This window comes from Trichosurus vulpecula, chromosome 3, assembly GCF_011100635.1.
Source record: "Trichosurus vulpecula isolate mTriVul1 chromosome 3, mTriVul1.pri, whole genome shotgun sequence".
NCBI lineage: Eukaryota > Metazoa > Chordata > Mammalia > Diprotodontia > Phalangeridae > Trichosurus > Trichosurus vulpecula.
In genome coordinates, this window is record NC_050575.1 from 207,432,936 (window position 1) to 207,452,346 (window position 19,411).

The 19,411-nt window shown below is 43.3% G+C and overlaps 1 protein-coding gene across 1 annotated transcript in view; it reads left to right on the forward strand.

The window, feature by feature from the left end:
• Positions 1-950: 950 nt before the first annotated feature.
• TRIM35 (tripartite motif containing 35) overlaps positions 951-19,411 on the forward strand; it is a 47,149-nt gene continuing 28,688 nt past the window's right edge. Inside the window, exons 1-2 of the mRNA XM_036748397.1 lie at positions 951-1,445; positions 16,470-16,565. Of these exons, the coding sequence (XP_036604292.1) occupies positions 1,020-1,445; positions 16,470-16,565 (522 nt within the window). The 5' untranslated portion in view covers positions 951-1,019. The remainder of the gene's footprint in view (positions 1,446-16,469; positions 16,566-19,411) is intronic.

Below are 19,411 nucleotides of genomic sequence, written 5' to 3' on the forward strand. Positions count from 1 at the left end.
CTGAGAGAACTAGGATTATTTCCACTTTGATTGTCAGATCCATTTTCTCTGATTAATTTTTATATAAAGTAAAATGATTTCAGGTATATTTTTCCCCTATGATTTCATGGGTGCAGGGAACTTCCAGTGGGGAAATTTCCTTCATTGATAGGATAGCGGCAGAGACTGTGATGTCATTTGTAAACAGAACTCAAGACTGAACCTAGATATAGTCCCTTTCACTGCCCAAGGTGCCTTTCAAACAACAAACAGTTCTTCCAGTCCAGATCCATGCCATGTCTTCTCTATATCTATATATTTTCATCACCTCTATATCTTCCCCACTTGGGTCCCTTAACAGCCCCAGTTTCATTGTACTGTACCTTCATTTTTTCTGTAAAATGGGAATGAAGAAGGTGATAGGCATAAAAGCATTTTGAAAAGCAGAAACAAAGCAAGGATGAAAGGGTCGGGGTGGTTTTGCATTCTTTACCGACAGAGGGCGTGCCCCCGCTTCCGATGATTCACAATCAAGACCACTGTTCTTAGCTCCTGCATCTCAGACCTAGGCCCTTAGTGCGCTGGCCACAGGAGTTGGGATGGGGATGAGGAGGGAAGGGGAAGGGTTTCCAGACACTCAGTTGATGATCTAAGGTGGGAAAATGGGTTATAGCACTGCATTGGGGTTTTTGCTACAGAGGTGGGGAGAATCTCTGCATTTCAGCTTAGCTAGGCAGACTGAGAATGGGCAGGGGTGAGGGTGGGGTGTGGAATAGGAATGGAGGCGCCAGGGCTCTCCCATCCCCTGCAGGGCACCTTCCAGCCCCTCCCAGAAAGCAGTAGCTTTAAGAGAAGCCGGGCTGACGGAAAATGGGCAAACCGTCCCCACAGTGGTTGGCCAGCTGCGGTGTCACTCAGGGCAGTGCGTGGGGTGGTGCAGGGTGGGGCGAGCCCACGCCTGAGTCACCCTCGGGGAGGAGCCACGCACACTTTGGAAAGTTTGGGAGCGCAGGGCGGCGCGTCAGACCCAGAGCAGAGGCATGGAGCCGGGGGCCGGCGGCTCTGTGGGGCCGTCGCCTTCCTTCAAGGAGGAGCTGCTCTGCGCCATCTGCTACGACCCGTTCCGCGACGCGGTGACTCTGCGCTGCGGCCACAACTTCTGCCGGGCTTGCGTGGGCCGCTGCTGGGAGCTGCAGGACGCGCCCGTCTGCCCGGTGTGCAAGGAGCGGGCGTCCCCGGCGGGGCTGCGCACCAACCACACGCTCAACAACCTGGTGGAGAAGCTGCTGCGCGAGGAGGCCTGCCCCGCCCGCCCGCGGGGGCCCCGCTTCTGCCGCCTGCACCACGGCCAGCTCAGCCTCTTCTGCCTGGACGACAAGGAGTTGCTGTGTGGCTCGTGCCAGGGCGACCCGAGACACCAGGGCCACCGCGTGCAGCCAGTACAGGGCACGGCCCGCGACTACCGGGTGAGGGGGGCCACCCGCCGGGCCACCAGAGGGGACTTCGGCCACGTGGGTGGAGTAGTGGAGCGGGCGCACCCGGGGAGGCCGCACTGCACGCTTAAAACCTGGCCCCTGGGCTGTCTTAGGAGCCTGGGTTGGGCCCCCAGCTGCTGCTGCACGCAAGCCTGGAGTTCCCCTAAGCTTGAGCTTAAACTTGGCCCGGCCTAGCTTGGCCCCGCCCCCTGCCTAACTCTCTCAGTTCCCGCTCTACTGACCGCATCCCTTCCACCCCTCTCCGCCCCGCCACCCGGGCTGAAGCGCACTGAGGGGCCCGAGAGATTAACGCTGAATTTCATAGTTGTTAGGGACTCTTAGAGGTTCCACAGGAAGTTTTTCCTGGTTCCCTCAGTCTTTCTTGCAAAAAGGAACAGGATTTGGTGCTCGAGGGCTCTTCTGCCTCCTACCTACTTTCCAGCTTCCTTGGGCTGGCCTCTTTCCCCCTTTGGGCCTTCGTTTCCTAATCCGTAAAATGAGGGAGTTGGACTAAATAACTTCAGTGCCTGCTCCCTTCTAACACTATACATGCTATTCTATGACGAAATGACAACTTGCACTAATATAGTACTTTAGAATTAATAAAACATTTTCCTTATCCTATGAGGTAAGTAGGTGATGCAGGTATTATCATCACTGTTCTACATTTCAGAAAATTTACACCCAGAGAGGGTAGGATCAGAGCTAGGATTCCAACCCAAGTTCAATACTCTTTCTTCTCAATCACACTTCCTCTACCTGAGTGTGTGCCCCTATCCACAAGATGATAGGATGATCTCGTGGTTTTGAGCTATTATTGGGGAAACCTGGCAAGCTGAAATACACCAGCTGAAATTCCCTCCCTTCGCCCTCCTCCCTTCAGCCTGTTGTATAGTTCCCCTCTTGGGTTAAGGAGTAAAAGGTCAGAGCAGTTCCCTTCTGTCCTGCCCAGGTCTTAGATTTTCTGTAATTGGAAGGAGAAGAAGGGGGAGGGGGGAAGAATTCAAGGGAAAAAGTGTCCTCTGAGCATATTGCTTATAAGATTTTAATTAAATCCCTTGGCTGGGCAAGAGATGCGGTGTCAGCTCCTGCCACTTTTTAGTATTCCTGCCCAGCATCACTAGGCCTAGAACTCTCACATACTATATAACATGATGAGCAAAGGGCCTGCTGCAAATGCCACTCTAGCGCTATCTAAATCTGTCTTTCCCTACTGCCCCCACTCCCTCCCACCCTCCCCCCCATCCGTTCAGGGGCATGCCTGAGGATCCAAAGAATGGCAAAAACAATCCCTTCTCACAGGGTACTCACAATCTAATGGCAGAGACAACATGCAAGCAAACCACATCTATGCAAGATCCACACAAGATATATAGAAGCTAACACAAATACAGCAGTAGTGATCTGGGAAGAATGGTTATAATGTCCTAGGGGTTGGGGAGTCAAGCCCAAGGAAAATCGGTTGAGACATTCTAGAAGTAACAGTAGTGATTTGCTTACTTTTGCCAAAGTAAGAAGAGGAAGCCTTGGTGGGGAGCCAGTCATAGGGAATTAAGTATTAGACAGTCAAATGGGATGTGAAGCACCATCAGAAGTCTGGGATCAAGAAGACAGAGTGGGCCATGTGCATCCATACTGACTGATTTACCAACCAGGGCATTTTCAGGGCCATCATCTGAAGCTGAATGAGTTAAGTCACCCAGGGCATGGTCTCAGGAGGGGATGCCCCATTCATTTTCCTTGGAGAAGAACAAGTTACATGAAAAGTTCACTGTATGGCACATTGGATCTGGAGTGAAAGGACCCAGGTTCAGAACTTCTCTCTCTGCCACCTGTGTGACTCTGGGCAGATCACTTCACTTATGGTTTTATGTATAAAATGAGGGGATTGGTGCTGACATTAAGAAAGCATTTATTAAATATTTCCTTTGTGCCAGGCACTGTGCTAAGCTCCAGGAATATTAATAAATGAAGGCAAAACACCCCCTACCCTCAGGATAATTACACTCTAATGAGGCAAGACATTATATAAGGGGAGTCAAAAGGGAGGTTGGGGGTGGGAAGTGGTACTCAAAGTCAGGCTTTGGAAATGGCTGGGAAGTGAAGGCCTGGCTCTGGGAAAGAGAAAAGTCTTTCAGAGCCCAGTGATGTTGTGATACAGTTGGGATGGGGATGAGGTTGATGATGGTGGCTGGATTGCAGATGACATGGTTCACTAGTGTCAGTGAAATGTTGGTCTAGGTGACTTCTAATATCTCATGTAGTTCTGAATCAATCTATGAGCCCAGTAAATCGACCTTCAAATGTATGCCTCCTACAGGTAATAAGACATATGTAGAGGGGACCATGGAAATTATCTAGTCCAGTTGCCTCATTTTACAATTAAGAGAACTAATGCCCAGAGAAGTTAAGCAATTTTCCCACAGTCATACAAGTTAAGTAGCAGAGGCCAGATTCCAGACCTAGTTCCTCTGACTCCGAATCCAGAGTGCTTGCTGCCTCTTCACTCCCAGATCCATGGAATACCAGAATCTGAGATTTACCTCATCCCTTTCTTCTAGCAACATCTAGGATCCTGGAAACCAAACCTCTGGTCACTTTTAACCCTTTCCTTCTACTCAAGCGGAGTAGAAAGAGGGCTAGCTCTGTCTCTGGCTTGGAGGACCTGGGCTTAAATTCTAGTCCTGGGACTTGGTACCTGTGGGACCTTGGGTGGCAAGGCCTTTCACCTCTCCTGGACTCAGTTTACTCCAGAGTAAAATGAAAGGGGCTGGACTAGAAGAGTTCCAAGGTACCTTCCAACTCTAAATCTGTGCTCGTACATATTGGGTGAATTCCCCAGCATCCCAGTACCCAATATTACTTCAACTCAGTGAGCATTTACTAAGAGTGTGCTAGGTGCTGGGGATACAAAGACAAAAACAAACTAGTTCCTGCCTTCAGGAAGCTTATATTCCATTGCAGATGGGGAATGGGGAGGAAGATATCAAGAGAAGCAGTTTGTGCGAAACCCAGACAAGAGAGCAGGTTGACAGGAGCAGAAGGAGATACTAGAGGGTAGCCTCCATGGCAGGAAGTTATCTTTGGACACTATGCTGTGTAGGGGCCTTTCCTGATCCCCCTTAATGGCAGTGCCTCCCCCTTGTTGAATATCTCTAGTTTATCCTGTATATATCTTGTTTGTATGTTGTTGTTGCCTCCCCCACTGGACTGTGAGCTCTACAAGGGCTCAGACTGTTAATTGCCTTTCTTTGTCTCAGTGCTTATCAGAAGGCCTGGCATATGGTAGGCACTAACTAAAAGCTTGTTGGGGGAAGGTTGGCAGTGCAGTGGAAAGAGAACTTGTTTGCCTCAGTTTCCTCATCTGTAAAATGAGCCAGAGAAGGAAATGGCAAGCCACTCCAGCATCTCTGCCAAGAAAACCCCAACTGGGGTCATAAAGAGTCAGACATGACTGAAAAACAACAGTAACTACAGCTTGTTGTCTGACTAAAAGGGCAATGGTGGCCAGGAGCATAGCGCCTGGCACAGAGTAGGTGCTTAATAAATGTTTATTGTCTGACGTACTAAATGCTTTGTCTAAAGAGTACAGAATCTAAAAGAGCTAGAAGAGGCCATCTAATACAACCCCATCATTTTACAGAAGAACCTGAGACTCTGGTTAAATGACTTGCCCTAGGTCCCACAGCTAGTAAATGACAGAAGCAGGATTCAAACTCATGTCCTCTGATTTTAGTCAATGCACTTTCCATTATTTGGTGCTTCCTCTTCCTCAAAGGCTTGTGCCCCAGGTATTATTTTTCAATAGCTGCCAACTGCTTCCTGAGTGAGTCTCCGTACTAGAAAGGAGTTATGTAAGAGGAAGTGTAGGTGAGATTGGAGGCTGCAGAGGAGAATGGCAGCAGTCAACTAAGGAAAGGAGAAAAGCCCCTCCCAAAATTCAGTAAGGAAGATACAGCAGACAAGATAATTATATATACCAATGTCAGGAACTCAGAAAAATAGTGGACCAGCCTAGGGATGGCAACAAAATGTCTTCAGGAAGGAAGTTCAAATAATAGAGGAGTCTGGGGAAGCTCATCTCGGAAGACTGAGAAGAAAATCTCATGTAGGGAAATGGTAGATGTGGGAGGCTGTGAAGGACAAATGAACTTTGGAATTATTATCACTTCCTAGGATTCAGGAAGACTTATCTTCCTGAGTTCAAATCTGAGCTCAGATACTTACTAGTTGTGTGACCCTGGTTAAGTCATTTAATCCTGTCTGCCTCAGTTTCCTCATTTGTAAAACAGAATGAAAAGGCTACTCTACCTTTTTTAGCAATAGGATTCTAGAATGTCAGTTAGTGCTTGAAGAGACCTTAGGATTTAATCAATCACTGGGGATACAAGAATAAAAATGCTATATTCCCTGCCCTCAAGGAGTTCACATTCTACTAGGGGAAGACAATAATGTAAACAGATTCATATACAAAATATGTCAGTATTCAGTCTTGTCCAACTCTTCATGATCCCATTTGGGGTTTTCTTGGCAGAGATACTAAAATGGTTTCCTTCTCCAGTTCATTTTACAGTTGAGGAAACTGAGGCAGGCAGGGTTAAGTGACTTGCTAGTAAGTGCCTGAGGCTGGACTTGAACTCAGTAACGAGATTCTTCTTGACTCCTGGCCTAGCACCTAGCTGCCCCTGCAAATTATATACAAGATAATATTGTGGGGGAGGGAAGAAAGCACTAGCAGCTGGGAGATCCAAGAAAGCTTCATTTAGGAGGTGGTATCTGAGCTGAGCTTTGAAGGAGACTAAAGATTCTAAGAATTGGAAGTCAGAGCACAGTGAGCTCCAGGCATGAGGCACAGCCCCTTCAAAGGCAAGGAGATGGGAGATAGAATTTTGCATGTGAAGGACAGCAAGTAGACTAGTTTGGCTGAAGTGTGAGAAAAGGAAGTCATAATTAAATTCAGTATCTCTTCCCCTAAATCCTCCCAACGTCTAAACTTTTATATTATTATCAAGGGCACCACATTCCTCAAGTCCCCCGGGCTTAAAACCTGGTGTCCTTCTGGACTCCTCACTATCTCTCACCACCACCCCAATGTCCAATCAATTGCCAAGGCTTGTTGTTTTACCTTCACAGATGTGACCCCTCTTTCCCCTGACACTGACACCACCTGGGTGCCTAGGTGCAGACCCTCATCACCTCACTCTTGGACTATGGCATTAGCCAGCTAGTTGGCCTCCCAGGCTCAAGTCTTACCCCAGTCCAGTCCATCCTCCACTCACCTGTCAAATTAGTCTTCCTAAAGTGCAGGTTTGACTATGTCATCCCATGTAACAACAATGCTACTTGCCGCTACTGTGACTGTGTAAGGCCAGTAACACCAGCATACAGGAGGGCTGCTAGCACAGGTTCGTTGATCTGCTTTTCTAAGGAAAGCAACTTTAAGGGGTTTACAATCTCACTTTAATTAAACATACATATATCATTCACTTAGTTCAGGGGAAAAAGTCAGCACCTTGAACTTCAGAGAAAACACAAACAGAAACTGAAAACAGAGAAAATATAAGCAGATCAACAGACAGGCTTTTGTCTGACCATAGCAATACATGCATAGTTACCAGAGAGAGAAGCACCAACATCTGGGTTTTCAAAGTGGGGGGGTGCTCCTTAACAGCTACCCAGAATCTCCACACCAACACTCTTCCAATGAGTGTGCCCCCCAAAAGCAAAATGTCAACCTTAAAGCATATATACCTTGTTTAGGGCCCTGGGGCTTAACACCTACTTAGCAAAAGGGTCTGGGTCTTTCTTATTTCTTAAGCAGGTCTTCAAAGACTCCCAATTGAAACAGAGGCAAGACCATCCAAGTCACTTGATTGCCTTAGTGCTGAAAAGCACTCCAGAACAAAAGACAATAAAAAGTCCACTTTGCTTGCCATTACATTTGAAAGGCAAAACTCATCAAAAGTACTTGACTGCCTTAGTGCTGAGAAGCACTCCTAAAGAAAAACAATGGCAAAAAGTCCCACCTGCTTGCTATCACACCCCCTCCTCAAAAAACTCCAGTGACTGACTGTCATCTCCAGGATCAAATATAAAATCCAGTCTTCTAATACCTTATATCCTCCCCTTACACTCTTTGATCTAGTGACTTTGGTCTTCTTATTGTTCCTCCAAAAAGCCACTTCATTTCTGTGCCCTGGCCATTTTCCCTGGTGGTCTCCCATGCCTAGAATATTCTTCCTCCTCATCTCTGCCCACTTCCTTCAAGTCTCAGCTAAAATCCCACCTTCTCCAGGAAGCTTTTCCCAATCCCTCTTAATCCTAGTATCTTCCTTCTGTTAATTATTTCCTATTTATCTCGTACATAGCTTGTTTATATATAGTTTGCATGTTGTCTTCTCATTAGATTGTGAGCTCCTTGACAGTAATTTCTTTTGCCTTTCTATGTATGTATATGTATATATATGTATGTACCAGTGCCTGGTACATACTAGGTGCTTAATAATTGCTTATTGACTGACTAAACTTGGAAAGGGAAGGTGGATGATTAAGGACATCATAAAAGCCAAACAGAAGAGTTTGCATTTGGTCCAAGAGGAGAGACATGCTCAAACTTGTGCCTTAGGATTATCACTTTGGTAGCTATGGGAGGGAGGGATTGGAGAGAGCAAAGACTAAAGACAGGGAGACCAGAGATATTAGAGATTGCACAGTCCAGATCTTCCACATGAGAAAACAGGCCCAGACAGCCTGAAGGATTGGCCTGGTATGTAACAGCTAAGAAGTGGCAGAGACAGGCTCTGAATGCTGCTCCTCTAAGCCCAGACCTGACCAGCACCACCTCTCCCACTGTGGAGTGGTTCAGCATGATGGCGATTGTCTAATCCAGTGATAGCTGTCCTTCACATGCAAAATTCCATTTCCCATCTCCTCACCTTTGAGGGGGCTGTGCCTCATTCCTGGAGCTCACTGTGACCTCATGTCCAATTCTTAGAATCTTTAGCCTCCTTCACAAAGCTCAGCTCAAATACCACCTCCTAAATGAAGCTCTGCTGGACTTTACAGCCCCTAGTGCTTTGCTCACTCCCCCACAGTCTAATTCAGTGAAAGAAAAACTGATACCCCTAAGGTTCATTGATTTGTTCAGGGTCAGTCACTAACTAACAATGTGGTTCTGTGCGAGTCACTTCCTCCTTGGGCCTAGTTTCTTTAGCTTTAAAACCAGGGAGTTTTAGACTTTGATGTCATATCTCTAAGGATTTTTTTCAGCTCTATGACTCAGTGGTATCATCTGACTCAGCTCAGTATAACTCATAACCACATCTGAAAAAATTCATGGCTTAATGATGGTAGGTCAGCTTGGTAGAGAAAGGACATATTAGATGTTAAAATCACAATAGCAGAGTATGAAGTAAAAAAAAAATACTGGCAAATGACATGAAAGGAAATGGTGGAAGAATTGTGGGGGAATGAATTCATTAGGCCTAAGAAGAATAAAGGAAAATGTTGCCTACTAGAGGAGGTTGGAAACATCTTTCCAGGGGACATGGAAAAAGGCTAAGACTTTTATTAGTTTCTTTTTTTTTAACTTTAGTCTTCAAAAATTGGAGAACTATAATGTAGCTAGAGATTAGGAAAATATTTAAGCCTCCATTGGCTAAGGCCTAGATCAGGGGTAGGAAACCTGAGGCCTCCATTTGTTCTGTGAAGTTTGGATACAGTCAAAGGGCCACACTTGAGGACCTAGAGGGCCACAGGTGACCTCCAGGCCTCAGGTTCCCCACCCGTGGCTTAGATTAATTAACTGTCAAAGTCATATAGGAACCTGTAGAAATCTTGAAAACTGGAAAAAGAGAGATAGTGTTGGGAAGTAGAAAGACACTGGGATTCGAGAAGACCTGGGTTGAAATCCTGCCTCAGACGTTTATTAGGTGGATGACCTTGGACAAGTCACTTCACTTCTCTGAGCCTCAGTTTCCTCATCTGTAAAATGGGAGTAAGAACAGACCCTAGTAGTTACCCTAGTGCATCTTTGTCCTTATGGGAGATCAAGGCCAAGAACTGCATGTGACAGGAAGAAGTAGATCGCTTACAGAGCTGGAGGGAGAACCTATAGGAATGAGATCTGTTGGAGTAGCTGCTGACTGAGCTGTTCCCCATCCAACCTGCCATGCCTAGGGAATCATTGAAACATTTTTAAATGATTTGTTTCCAAGTACCTTAACAATGGTAGGGTCTTGCGGGGTGTGTGTGTGTGTGTGTACACAATATATACATAGAGTGCTTTGCAGTAACAATAATCCGGGGCCCATTTGCAGACATACCTGCAGCCTGGAAGGTATCAGTTGTGTGCACACCTAAATTGTTATTCTGTTATTCTTCAGTCATTTTTCAGTTGTGTCTGACTGACCCATTTGGGGTTTTCTTGGCAAAGATGCTGAAATGGTTTGCCATTTCCCTCTCCAGCTCATTTTACAGGTAAGGAAATTGAGACAACCAGAGTTAAGTGACTTGCCCAGGGTCACACAGCTAGTACGTGTCTGAGGCTGGATTTGAACTCAGGAAGATGAGTCTTCCTGACTCCAGGCCTTGGCACTCTACCTACTGTGCTGTCCCTAAAACATAAACATATATATTTAGGGGGAAGCTATTACTGTCCATCGCTTTGATCAGCCAGCTATGTAATGAGGAGCAGGGTTTAGAGACTGTGAAAGGGATGATGTCAAGACTAGTCTTAGAGATCAGGGCTCTGGCCTTATCAAAAGATTTGTGGAAGCAAAGGGTAGGCTCATTTTGGAGAAAATTGAACTTAACGGGGAGCCATAGAATAGATATTATAGAGGTTGGAGTGGAACAGTGACCACTGAAGGTCAGCTTTGTGGGGTCAACTCCTGTGGAAACCTGGGTTGACTTCAGAAACCAAGCTCATTTACAAGGTCGAGGGTCATAGGTGATCTTGGCCTAAGATACCCCTAGCTTAGGTGTATACCAGACCAATATTTCACTTCCATGAAGCTATGTGATCTACAAAGCACCAGGTCAAGTGTTAAAATGGTAGAATCTCATGTTACCAAATTAATTCTCAATAACATAATTACCACATTCTGGTTTAGGGTCCATATTAATGACACTTTGCAAATGCAAATGAGGGACCCACCACTTGCTGATTTTTGTTGTTTAGTCATTTCAGTTATGTCCAACTCTTTGTGATCCCTTTTGGGATTTTCTTGGCAAAGATATTGGTGTGGTTTACCATTTTATTCCCCAGCTCATTTTACAGATAATGAAACTGAGGTAAACAGGGTTGAGTGATTTGCCCAGGGTCACACAGCTAGTAAGTGTCTGAGGTCATATCTGAACTCAGGGCTTCCTGACTCCAGGCCTGGCACTATATATATTGCACCACCTAGCTGCCCCTCCATTTATTAATACCTAAATGCTATTAAAAAAAAATCTTGTGTGGCACATATGTTTAAGGGAACAACCCTGACCATTTAGCAATCCATTAATTTAATGCTGATGTCCTTTGGCATTGTATTTTATGCACTACAATGATGAATAACCATAACCTTTAAAATACATTTCTCAACTCTTAGAGAATCATTGTTTCAAGCTCTTATCTGATGCAAGAATCCTGTCTACTCCCTCCTTGGCAGGCAGCCAGCTAACCCACATTTCTCTACAAGGTTCTCATGAGCAACTTTTTCATATACTTTGCTGAAATACAGGTACACTCTTGTCTTCAGCATTCAATCAGTCATTCATCAAGGATTTACAAAAATCCTACTATGTGCCAAGTTCTGGGCTAGGCTGGCACTCATTTCAGTATTTTAAAATGGACCCATGGTCATGATCTAGGTTTTCCCTCTAGTGGTGCCAATCAACCCATCCTTTCATTCTATATGATTCTTATCTGTATAATCTCATAAATACTTCACAGAGGATCTGCCCAATGTACCAGAGATCTTCCCATGAACCTTTTAATATTCAGGATTATCAGTGAAGTGCTCAGGGCTGTTCTTGTGTTATCCTCTCTCACTACATGACTGATGTACCTCCTTTTCTGATCATGCACGAAGTATTTTATGCCACTTCTTATACACAAATCATCTTTAGTAGTAAATTACCATCTCCTTAATCCTGCCATGCCCCTTGGGCCACCTACCATTTTGATTCTTTAGAGATCATATTACTGAAGATTCACAGCATCATTAAGTCTAGTAACCAGTTTAACACATTTTTTTGAGACTGGGTCTCCCTAATTTGCCTAGGCTGGAAGTACAGCAGCCACTCATGAGGCAATCCCAATGCTAATGGGTCCAGAGACTTTAACCCACTCTATTTTTTCTGACCTAGACCAGTTGACTCTTTTTTAGGCAGCCTGCTGGCCCTCAGCTCCTGGAGGCTCACCATGTTGGTGTCAGGCTAAGTGTTGACATTTGATCTGCTTTAGCCTTGATGGAACTCAGGACTCCCAAACTCAAGGGATCCACTCCTCTCAGCCTCCCTTGGTAGCCTGGATTACAGTAGCATGCTGCCATGCCCAGCCTCTAACATGATTTTTAAAAGGCATGTACTTATAATATTATATGGAATTCAAAGCAGCTTTGAGAATTGAAAACCACAGAAATTGGAAGTAACCTCCAAAACTTAGCAGCGATCAGGTCTTTTTATCTAGTCAATTTCTTAAGATGTATCATATTAGACTACCAAGTAAATACCACATTTGTACTATACAAATATGGAACAAGAAAATGAAATGGTGGAGGAAGGCAGATAACAATTTAATTAGCCAGCAAAACCTGGAAAGCCCAATTTTCATTAAATAATAGAACATATAAAGTAGAATACCTAACTTTCTTATTTAAAAAAAAAATGGGAACAACTAGGTGGCACAGTGAGTAGAGCACTGGCCCTGGAGTCAAGAGGACCTGAATTCAAATGTGACCTCAGACACTTGACACATGTATTAGCTGTGTGACCTTGGGCAAGTCACTTAACCCCAATTGCCCTGCCTCCCCCCAAAAAGTTATCTTTTGTTTTTACATCACCTATATTTCCCTTTGTGTCCTTCCCCACTCCTTTTCCAACAACTATCCCTTAGAGTAAAAAAATTTTAAAGCAGAAGAAAAAAGTTGAGAAAGACTAACCAAGATTTTCTCCTGTTCCTTATCACATATCATCCATATATATCCCTTCTGCCACTATTTCCTTCTTCACCCTTGTCTCACATGAAGAGGTGCCCTTCTCCATCCCAAGTCAATCTCCTCTCCATTTATAAGTATTCCCATTCTATCCAGTTCTTTCCAGCAAAATGCCCCTGTGCATCCTACTCTCTCACTAATCCTCAATTGCTCCCAATCTACTGGCTGTTTACCTACTAACTACAAACATGGCCATGTCTCCCCCATCCTCAAAAACAACCCCTTACTTGATCTTTCCACCCTACTATCCCCCACTTTTGTGGCAAAACTTTGAAAAGGTCATGTACAGTAAGTGTTTCCATTTTCCTCTGTCTTAAGTCTTTATAGTATAGCTTCTGACCTCATCGCTCAACCAAAACTGCTCTTTCCAAAGTTACTAATAATCTCTTAATTGACAAATCTAATGGCCTTTTCTTAATTCTCATCCTTTTTGACCTCTTTGACATCATCATTCCTCTCTTCTCATTGATACTCCCTTCTCTTTAGGTTTTTGTGAAATTACTCTCTCCTGGTTCTTCTATCTGTCTTGCTGCTCCATCTCTGTCTCCTTTCTTGTATCTTGCTAACAGTAGGGGTGCACCAAAGCTCTGTTCTGAGCCCTTTTCTCCTTTTATGTTATTTCACTTGGTAATCTTATTAGCTCTCATGTTTTCAATTATCATCTCTATTGAGATGATTCTCCAATCTACTTGTCCATACCTAACTTCTCTCCTGACCTCCAGTCTCACACCTCCAACTATTAGACGTCTTGAACTGAATGAATGTAGACATCTTAAATTCAACATGTCCAAAACTGAAATCATTACCTTTACCCCCAAAGCCTCCCCTCTTTCTAACTTCCTTATTGTGGTTGAGGGTATCACCATCATTCTAGTCACCCAAGCTCAAAACCTAGGTGTCATCTCATACCCCACTGTCTCTTACACCCCAATATCCAACTAGTTGCCAAGTCCTATTGTTTCTCCCTTTATAACATCTCCCATTTAAGTCCCATTCTTTCCTTTGACTTGGAGCAAGCCTTCGTCACCTCATTCCTGGACTATTGTAATAGCTTTCCTGAAGTATTTTCCCACTCCAATCATTCTACTCGGCTGCCAAAGTGATCTTCCAAAAGCACAGATCTGACCATATCGTTCCACTCTACCCCCACCTGGTGTCTCACTATCACCTCCAGGATCAAATATAAAATCCTTCGCTCTTCATAATCCAGCCTCTTCCCACCTTTCCAGACTTCGCACACCTTCCTCCCCTCTATGTACTCTGTGAACCAGTGACAATGGCTTCCTTGCTGCTCCCAAAACAAGCACTCCATTTCCTGACTTTGAGCATTTTCACTGGTCCCCCATCCCTGGGAGGTTCCTCTGCTTCATTGAAAAAATGAAAAACTAGGGAAACTCCTAGCTTCCCTGGCTTCCTACAAGCCTCAGTTAAAGTCTCACCTTCTGCAAGAAGACTTTAATCTGTCCAACTTAATCTTAATGTCTTACTTCTGAGCCTAGCCCAAATTTACTTTCTGTATCATATATCTTATTTGCACAGAGTTGTGTGATATCAATTGCTTGTCAACAGCTGGTTGTTGAAATAACCAGCTCTCTGAAAAATGTGCTTGTGCCGCCCTTTTAATTTTAATGGCATTATTAACATTTTCTCCATCATGTTCTTAAGTCTAGACAGTCAACAAAATAATAAATCAAGCCCTGATTTGTAGCATTTGCTAATTTCTGGGATATAAATGCCTATACCAAACAATTTGACAGTCAGATCAGGTTCAGATTGGCTCTAGCAACCCTGATTGTCTTCTTCATTAGATTATGAGCTTGAGAAAAAGGACTTTTTTTGGCCTTTTTTTTTTAATCCCCAGCTCTTAGCATTGTGCCTGGCACACAGTATGTGCTTAATAAATGCTAGTTGGCTTGCAGACATATCAAAAAAAAAGAGTCTGACCTTATATGTAGTATTCTAAATTGATCATCCCCTGCCTCTTCAAAGATGAGGGAGGTTTCTTCTTTTATCTCTTCTTTGGGGCCACCAGCTTTCTAAGTGTTAAGATAAATAAATCTTTCATTCTGCTTTCAAATACACTTAGAGCAAAAGGCACAAATATAGGTATAATTCATCTCTCAATTAAACATTTACGTTATTGTGTGTTGCTGCCTTCAGTAATTCCTTGTTTATTAGTAGGACCCACAGATTGCACATCCAAAGGACCCCAGGAATCATCCTTGATGGAACCTGTTCTTATTGTCTCCAAGTAGCATGTACAACAAATATGTTTAATGGATCAAATAGCTTGATGGAAGCTATTATCTCTGTATACAAGCAGTATATACAACAAGTATTTTTCCATTTAAAATTACACAATGTAGCATATCCCCTGTCTGCCACATGGTACAGTAGACTTAATTTTAATGATCAAAACAGAACAACAGTTTTGATGACTTCTTATCATGGGATCAGAGATCTGGAGCTGGAGGGGAACTCATGCAACCCCCTCATGTTATAGAGAAGGAAAGTTAAGTGACTTACCCCAGGTCACACACATAGTAAGAGTTATTGTATGTTAGGTGAATCCATGACATAATAGAATTCTGAATGAGAACTCAAAAGACTTTGGTTCTAGGTCTAGATCTGTCATGATCTAGCTATATAAGACCTTGGACAAACCAATTTACCTTGCAAGGCTTCAGTTTCCTCATTGGTAAAATTAAGGCATTGGACTAAATGATTTCTGAGACACTTTTCAGTTCTCAAATTCTATGATGGGAGAAGGGAACAAGCATTTATTTGATCTTCACGATAACCCTGTGAGGCAGGTGCTATTACTATCCCAATTTTATTGAGGAAACTGAGGCAGACAGAAGTGACTTTCTCAGAGTCACTAGCAGAAAGAATATTGGTCTTGGATTCAAAAGAAGTGAATTCTAATCTTGGTTCTGCCTCCTAGACATTCTCTCCAGCTTCATTGTATATTACTTCCCCTTCCCCTATGGAGAATAAATATTACTCTACCATCAGCCCAAACTGGCCTTTTCTCTATTCTTTAAACACATGACATTCCATCTCCTCTCTCTATACTTTTGCACTGGCTGTGCCCCATGCCTGGAATATACTACCTATATAGCTCAAGTACCACCACCTTCTACTTGAAGCTCTTTCTGCTCTCCCCAGCTGCTAATGCCCTCCCTCCCTTGTATATGTTGTATATATTTATATATATACATACCGATATTGATATATCAGCCTTATATTTATATATTTTAGTTTTATTTTTATGTTTGTTCTGTATATATGTATATGTTTATACACACATATGTGTGTGTATATATGTATGTGTATGTATATAGATATATATGTATATGTGTATATTTCCCCCTCCACCTTCCAATAGAACCCTTGAGAGAAGGGATGGTTTCCTTCTTTGTATTTGTATTCCTACCCCTTAGCACAGTGCCTGGCACATAGTAGGCACTTCATAAATGCTTGTGGACTGGTTAGCATTTACCATCTATATTAGGCTATAATACTCCAGGCAAGTTGCTTAACTCTCTGCTCCTCAGTTTCCACCTGGGTCAGATGACAATAATAATGCTTACACTGCCTGCCTCATAGAATTGTTGTGAGGAAATCACTTTGTAAACCTTAAAGTGATTGGCCAAAGTGAGTTATTACTGTTTGTTAATCACAAAGGATTATAAAAATGTCAGTGACTAACATCCTTGCTTGTCATGAGGACCCAGGAGAATGAAAGATTGGCAAAGGCAAACATACCTGAGTTGTGACCTCCTTTTTTCCTGTCTTCCTTCTCATTCAGGCAAAGTGCAGGAATATGGAGCACAGTCTTCGGGAGAAGGCCAAAGCTTTTCGAGCCATGCGTCGTTCTTATGAAGCCATTGTCAAGCACAATCAGGTGAGTGTCTCATTGGGAAAACTGTGCAATTGCAGAGCTTCTGCTCAGGACAGAAAAAAAAAGGGAAAGCAGGATAGTAGGCAGAGGAGGTGGGTAAGCACTGATACAGTAACATAAAAAAGAGTGCCCTACCTTTGCCAGGCCCTAATGTAGTGTGGGTTTTTCTGCAGGGACCCCAAATCTTCTCCCTCTACAGCTGTCTGTTTTAGGAGCCCTAAGGCTTGTCTGGTAGTCTCTGCCAGAGCTAGAAGTACAAGGTGAGAGGAAGGAAGAAGAGCTAATACACTGTAGATACTTGTTGAATGAAATGAACAAATGAATGAAAGATGGAGCTTGGAAGATCAAGACTATAACTTTGGGCTTTTCTCTCTGTAGTCAGCCTTGTTCAGGTCTGCATCTCTTCTCTCCTAGTTCATTGCAGTAGCTTCCTAACTATCCCCTCTACAAATCTTCTTAACTCTACTATTCAAGGAATCTTCCTGTGTGTGTGTGTGTGTGTGTGTGTGTGTGTGTGTGTGTGAGAGAGAGAGAGAGAGAGAGAGAGATGCAGTGACGGTTAAGTGACTTGCCCAGGGTCACACAGCTAGTAAGTGTCAAATGTCAGAAGCTGGATTTGAACTCAGTTCCTCAGGTCCTCCTGACTCCAGGACCAGTGCTGTACTCACTTTGCCACCTAGCTCCCCCCAGGAATCTTCCTAATGCATTTCATTTTGCATCAGTTCATGTAAGTTATTCCAGGTTTTTCTGAAATCTGCCTGCTCAAAAGACTGGAATTTTTTATGGCTTTGTATACCCAAACATTATAGCATAGAGCTTTGAACATACTAGGTGCTTTATAAATACCTATAAGATTGCCTTGAATTTTCTAGAAGGCTTCCGTGGTTGGAGTCAAAGATAAATATAAGGTTACCCATCATCTCCTGGCTTCTTATCTTAAGCTCTCTTTGTGAGATAGCAGCAGCTCAGTAGGGACTAGATGGAAGCTAAGTTGGCCATAGCAATGGATGGACAGCTGTGGGATGTAGAATGTGCCTGGTCACTACCAACCTGCATTGAATTTCATGTGGCTGCTACCACTTCCCTAGCTACCTGCCTGAGCACCTATAATTTCGTCCTCACTGGTCCGTATAAAATACTGCTGGGCAGAGCCTCTTCGATATTTGGTCACCCAATTCAGAGCTAGACCTGTTTGCTGTCTCTGTGCAGCTGGCTGGGAACAATGACCTATGACTAATGTAGAAGCCAGTTTGAATTTCTTTTCAAAACCTTTGTTTCAATTTTGTTTCAAAATGTTCTGTTCTGTCTTAAGTTGAAGGTTACGGGATCTTTAAGAACAGTTTGGTTTTTTTTAATTTTATTTTTTCTTAATTACATGTAAAAACCATTTTTAACATTTGTTTTTTAAATTTTGAGTTCCAAATTCTCTTCCTCCCCCCTTCCCCTTCCTTGAGAAGGCAAGCATTGAGCTATAGATTATACATCTATAATTATGCAAAATGTATTTCCATATTACCATATTGCAAAAGAACCCCCCCCCAAAAAAAAACCAAGAAAAATAAAGAAAGTGAAAAATAGTCTGCTTCAATCTGCATTCAGACTCCACCAGTTCTTTCTCTGGGGGTGGGATAGCATTTTTCACTACAAGTCCCTTGGAATTGTAAGAACAGTTTTTATTAAATATTTTCTGGCTACATGGGACCAGAATCCTTACAAGTACCTCATGGTCCTTGTGAGTACCAGTTGGTTGTGGTAGTGCGCAGCTAGGTGACACTAGCTCTGTGACCCTGGGCAAATCACTGAAATGGGAATAATCATAATAGCACCTATGTCCCAGGGTGGTTGTGAAGATTAAAGGACATAATATTTGAAGGCACTTAGCACAGTGCCTGGCACATATTAAGTATTACAATAGATGTTTATTATGATTATTATTTTGTTATTGATGATGATGATGGTGAAGAGTACATTCTTCCATTAGAAAAGAAGATGAATAATGGTACATTTATGATCTCAGTGAGAACATGCCCTTTTTGGCTGCCTTTTTCTCTTTCTCTTCATCTATAGAGAATTTCAACAAATCTAACAAATGTTCATTAAGTGCCAACCATGTGTGAGATATAGTTCTAGACACTGGGGATACAAAGAAAAAAACCAAAACACACACAAAGGAAACAGTCCCTGTCCTCAAGGGGCTTCCTTTCTCCTAGAAAGGAAGGAGGAGGTTGCTGATGCCTGGTGTTCATGATGCTTGTTTTTAGACCAGCTACTGCAGCCACTGTTTGTAGCACTTCTGTATCTCTATCAGGAGCATTGTCTCTTAAGCTCTAGAACTTCCTTTGCTGAAAAAAAAAGAGCCAGTTCCCTTGCAATTGTTATGCACCAAAGGATTATTGATTCTCAGCAGTCCGTTATTGCCTCTTACAGTTGCAATTATGCTCTAGCACATTCTAAGCATCTGTAACATGGCTATTTGTTCTCTATGTGGGGATCACCATTTCTTAAGGGGTCCCAGCCATGCTCACTTCACTCTTGCTTAGCTCATTCTTTGGTCTTCTCCATCTCTTCAACTTGGGTACTCTGTCTCTCCCTTTTCAGCAGCCCTATTAGAGTCATTTAGCACAGAGCTTGGCACAAAATAAACACAACAAATACTCTTGTCACTCCACTGTATCCCACCATAGGAGCTTCTTTGGTGTCCTGTTGTATCAGGAGGGCCGAGTTTATAATCTCAAAGAAGATCATAAACATGTCTGAAAGGTTCGGAATCGCCGGATAGAAGAAACTCTCATAGTAGAAGGCAGAAGAATCAAAACATTTATTTAGGCTCAACAGTAACCAACCCATGA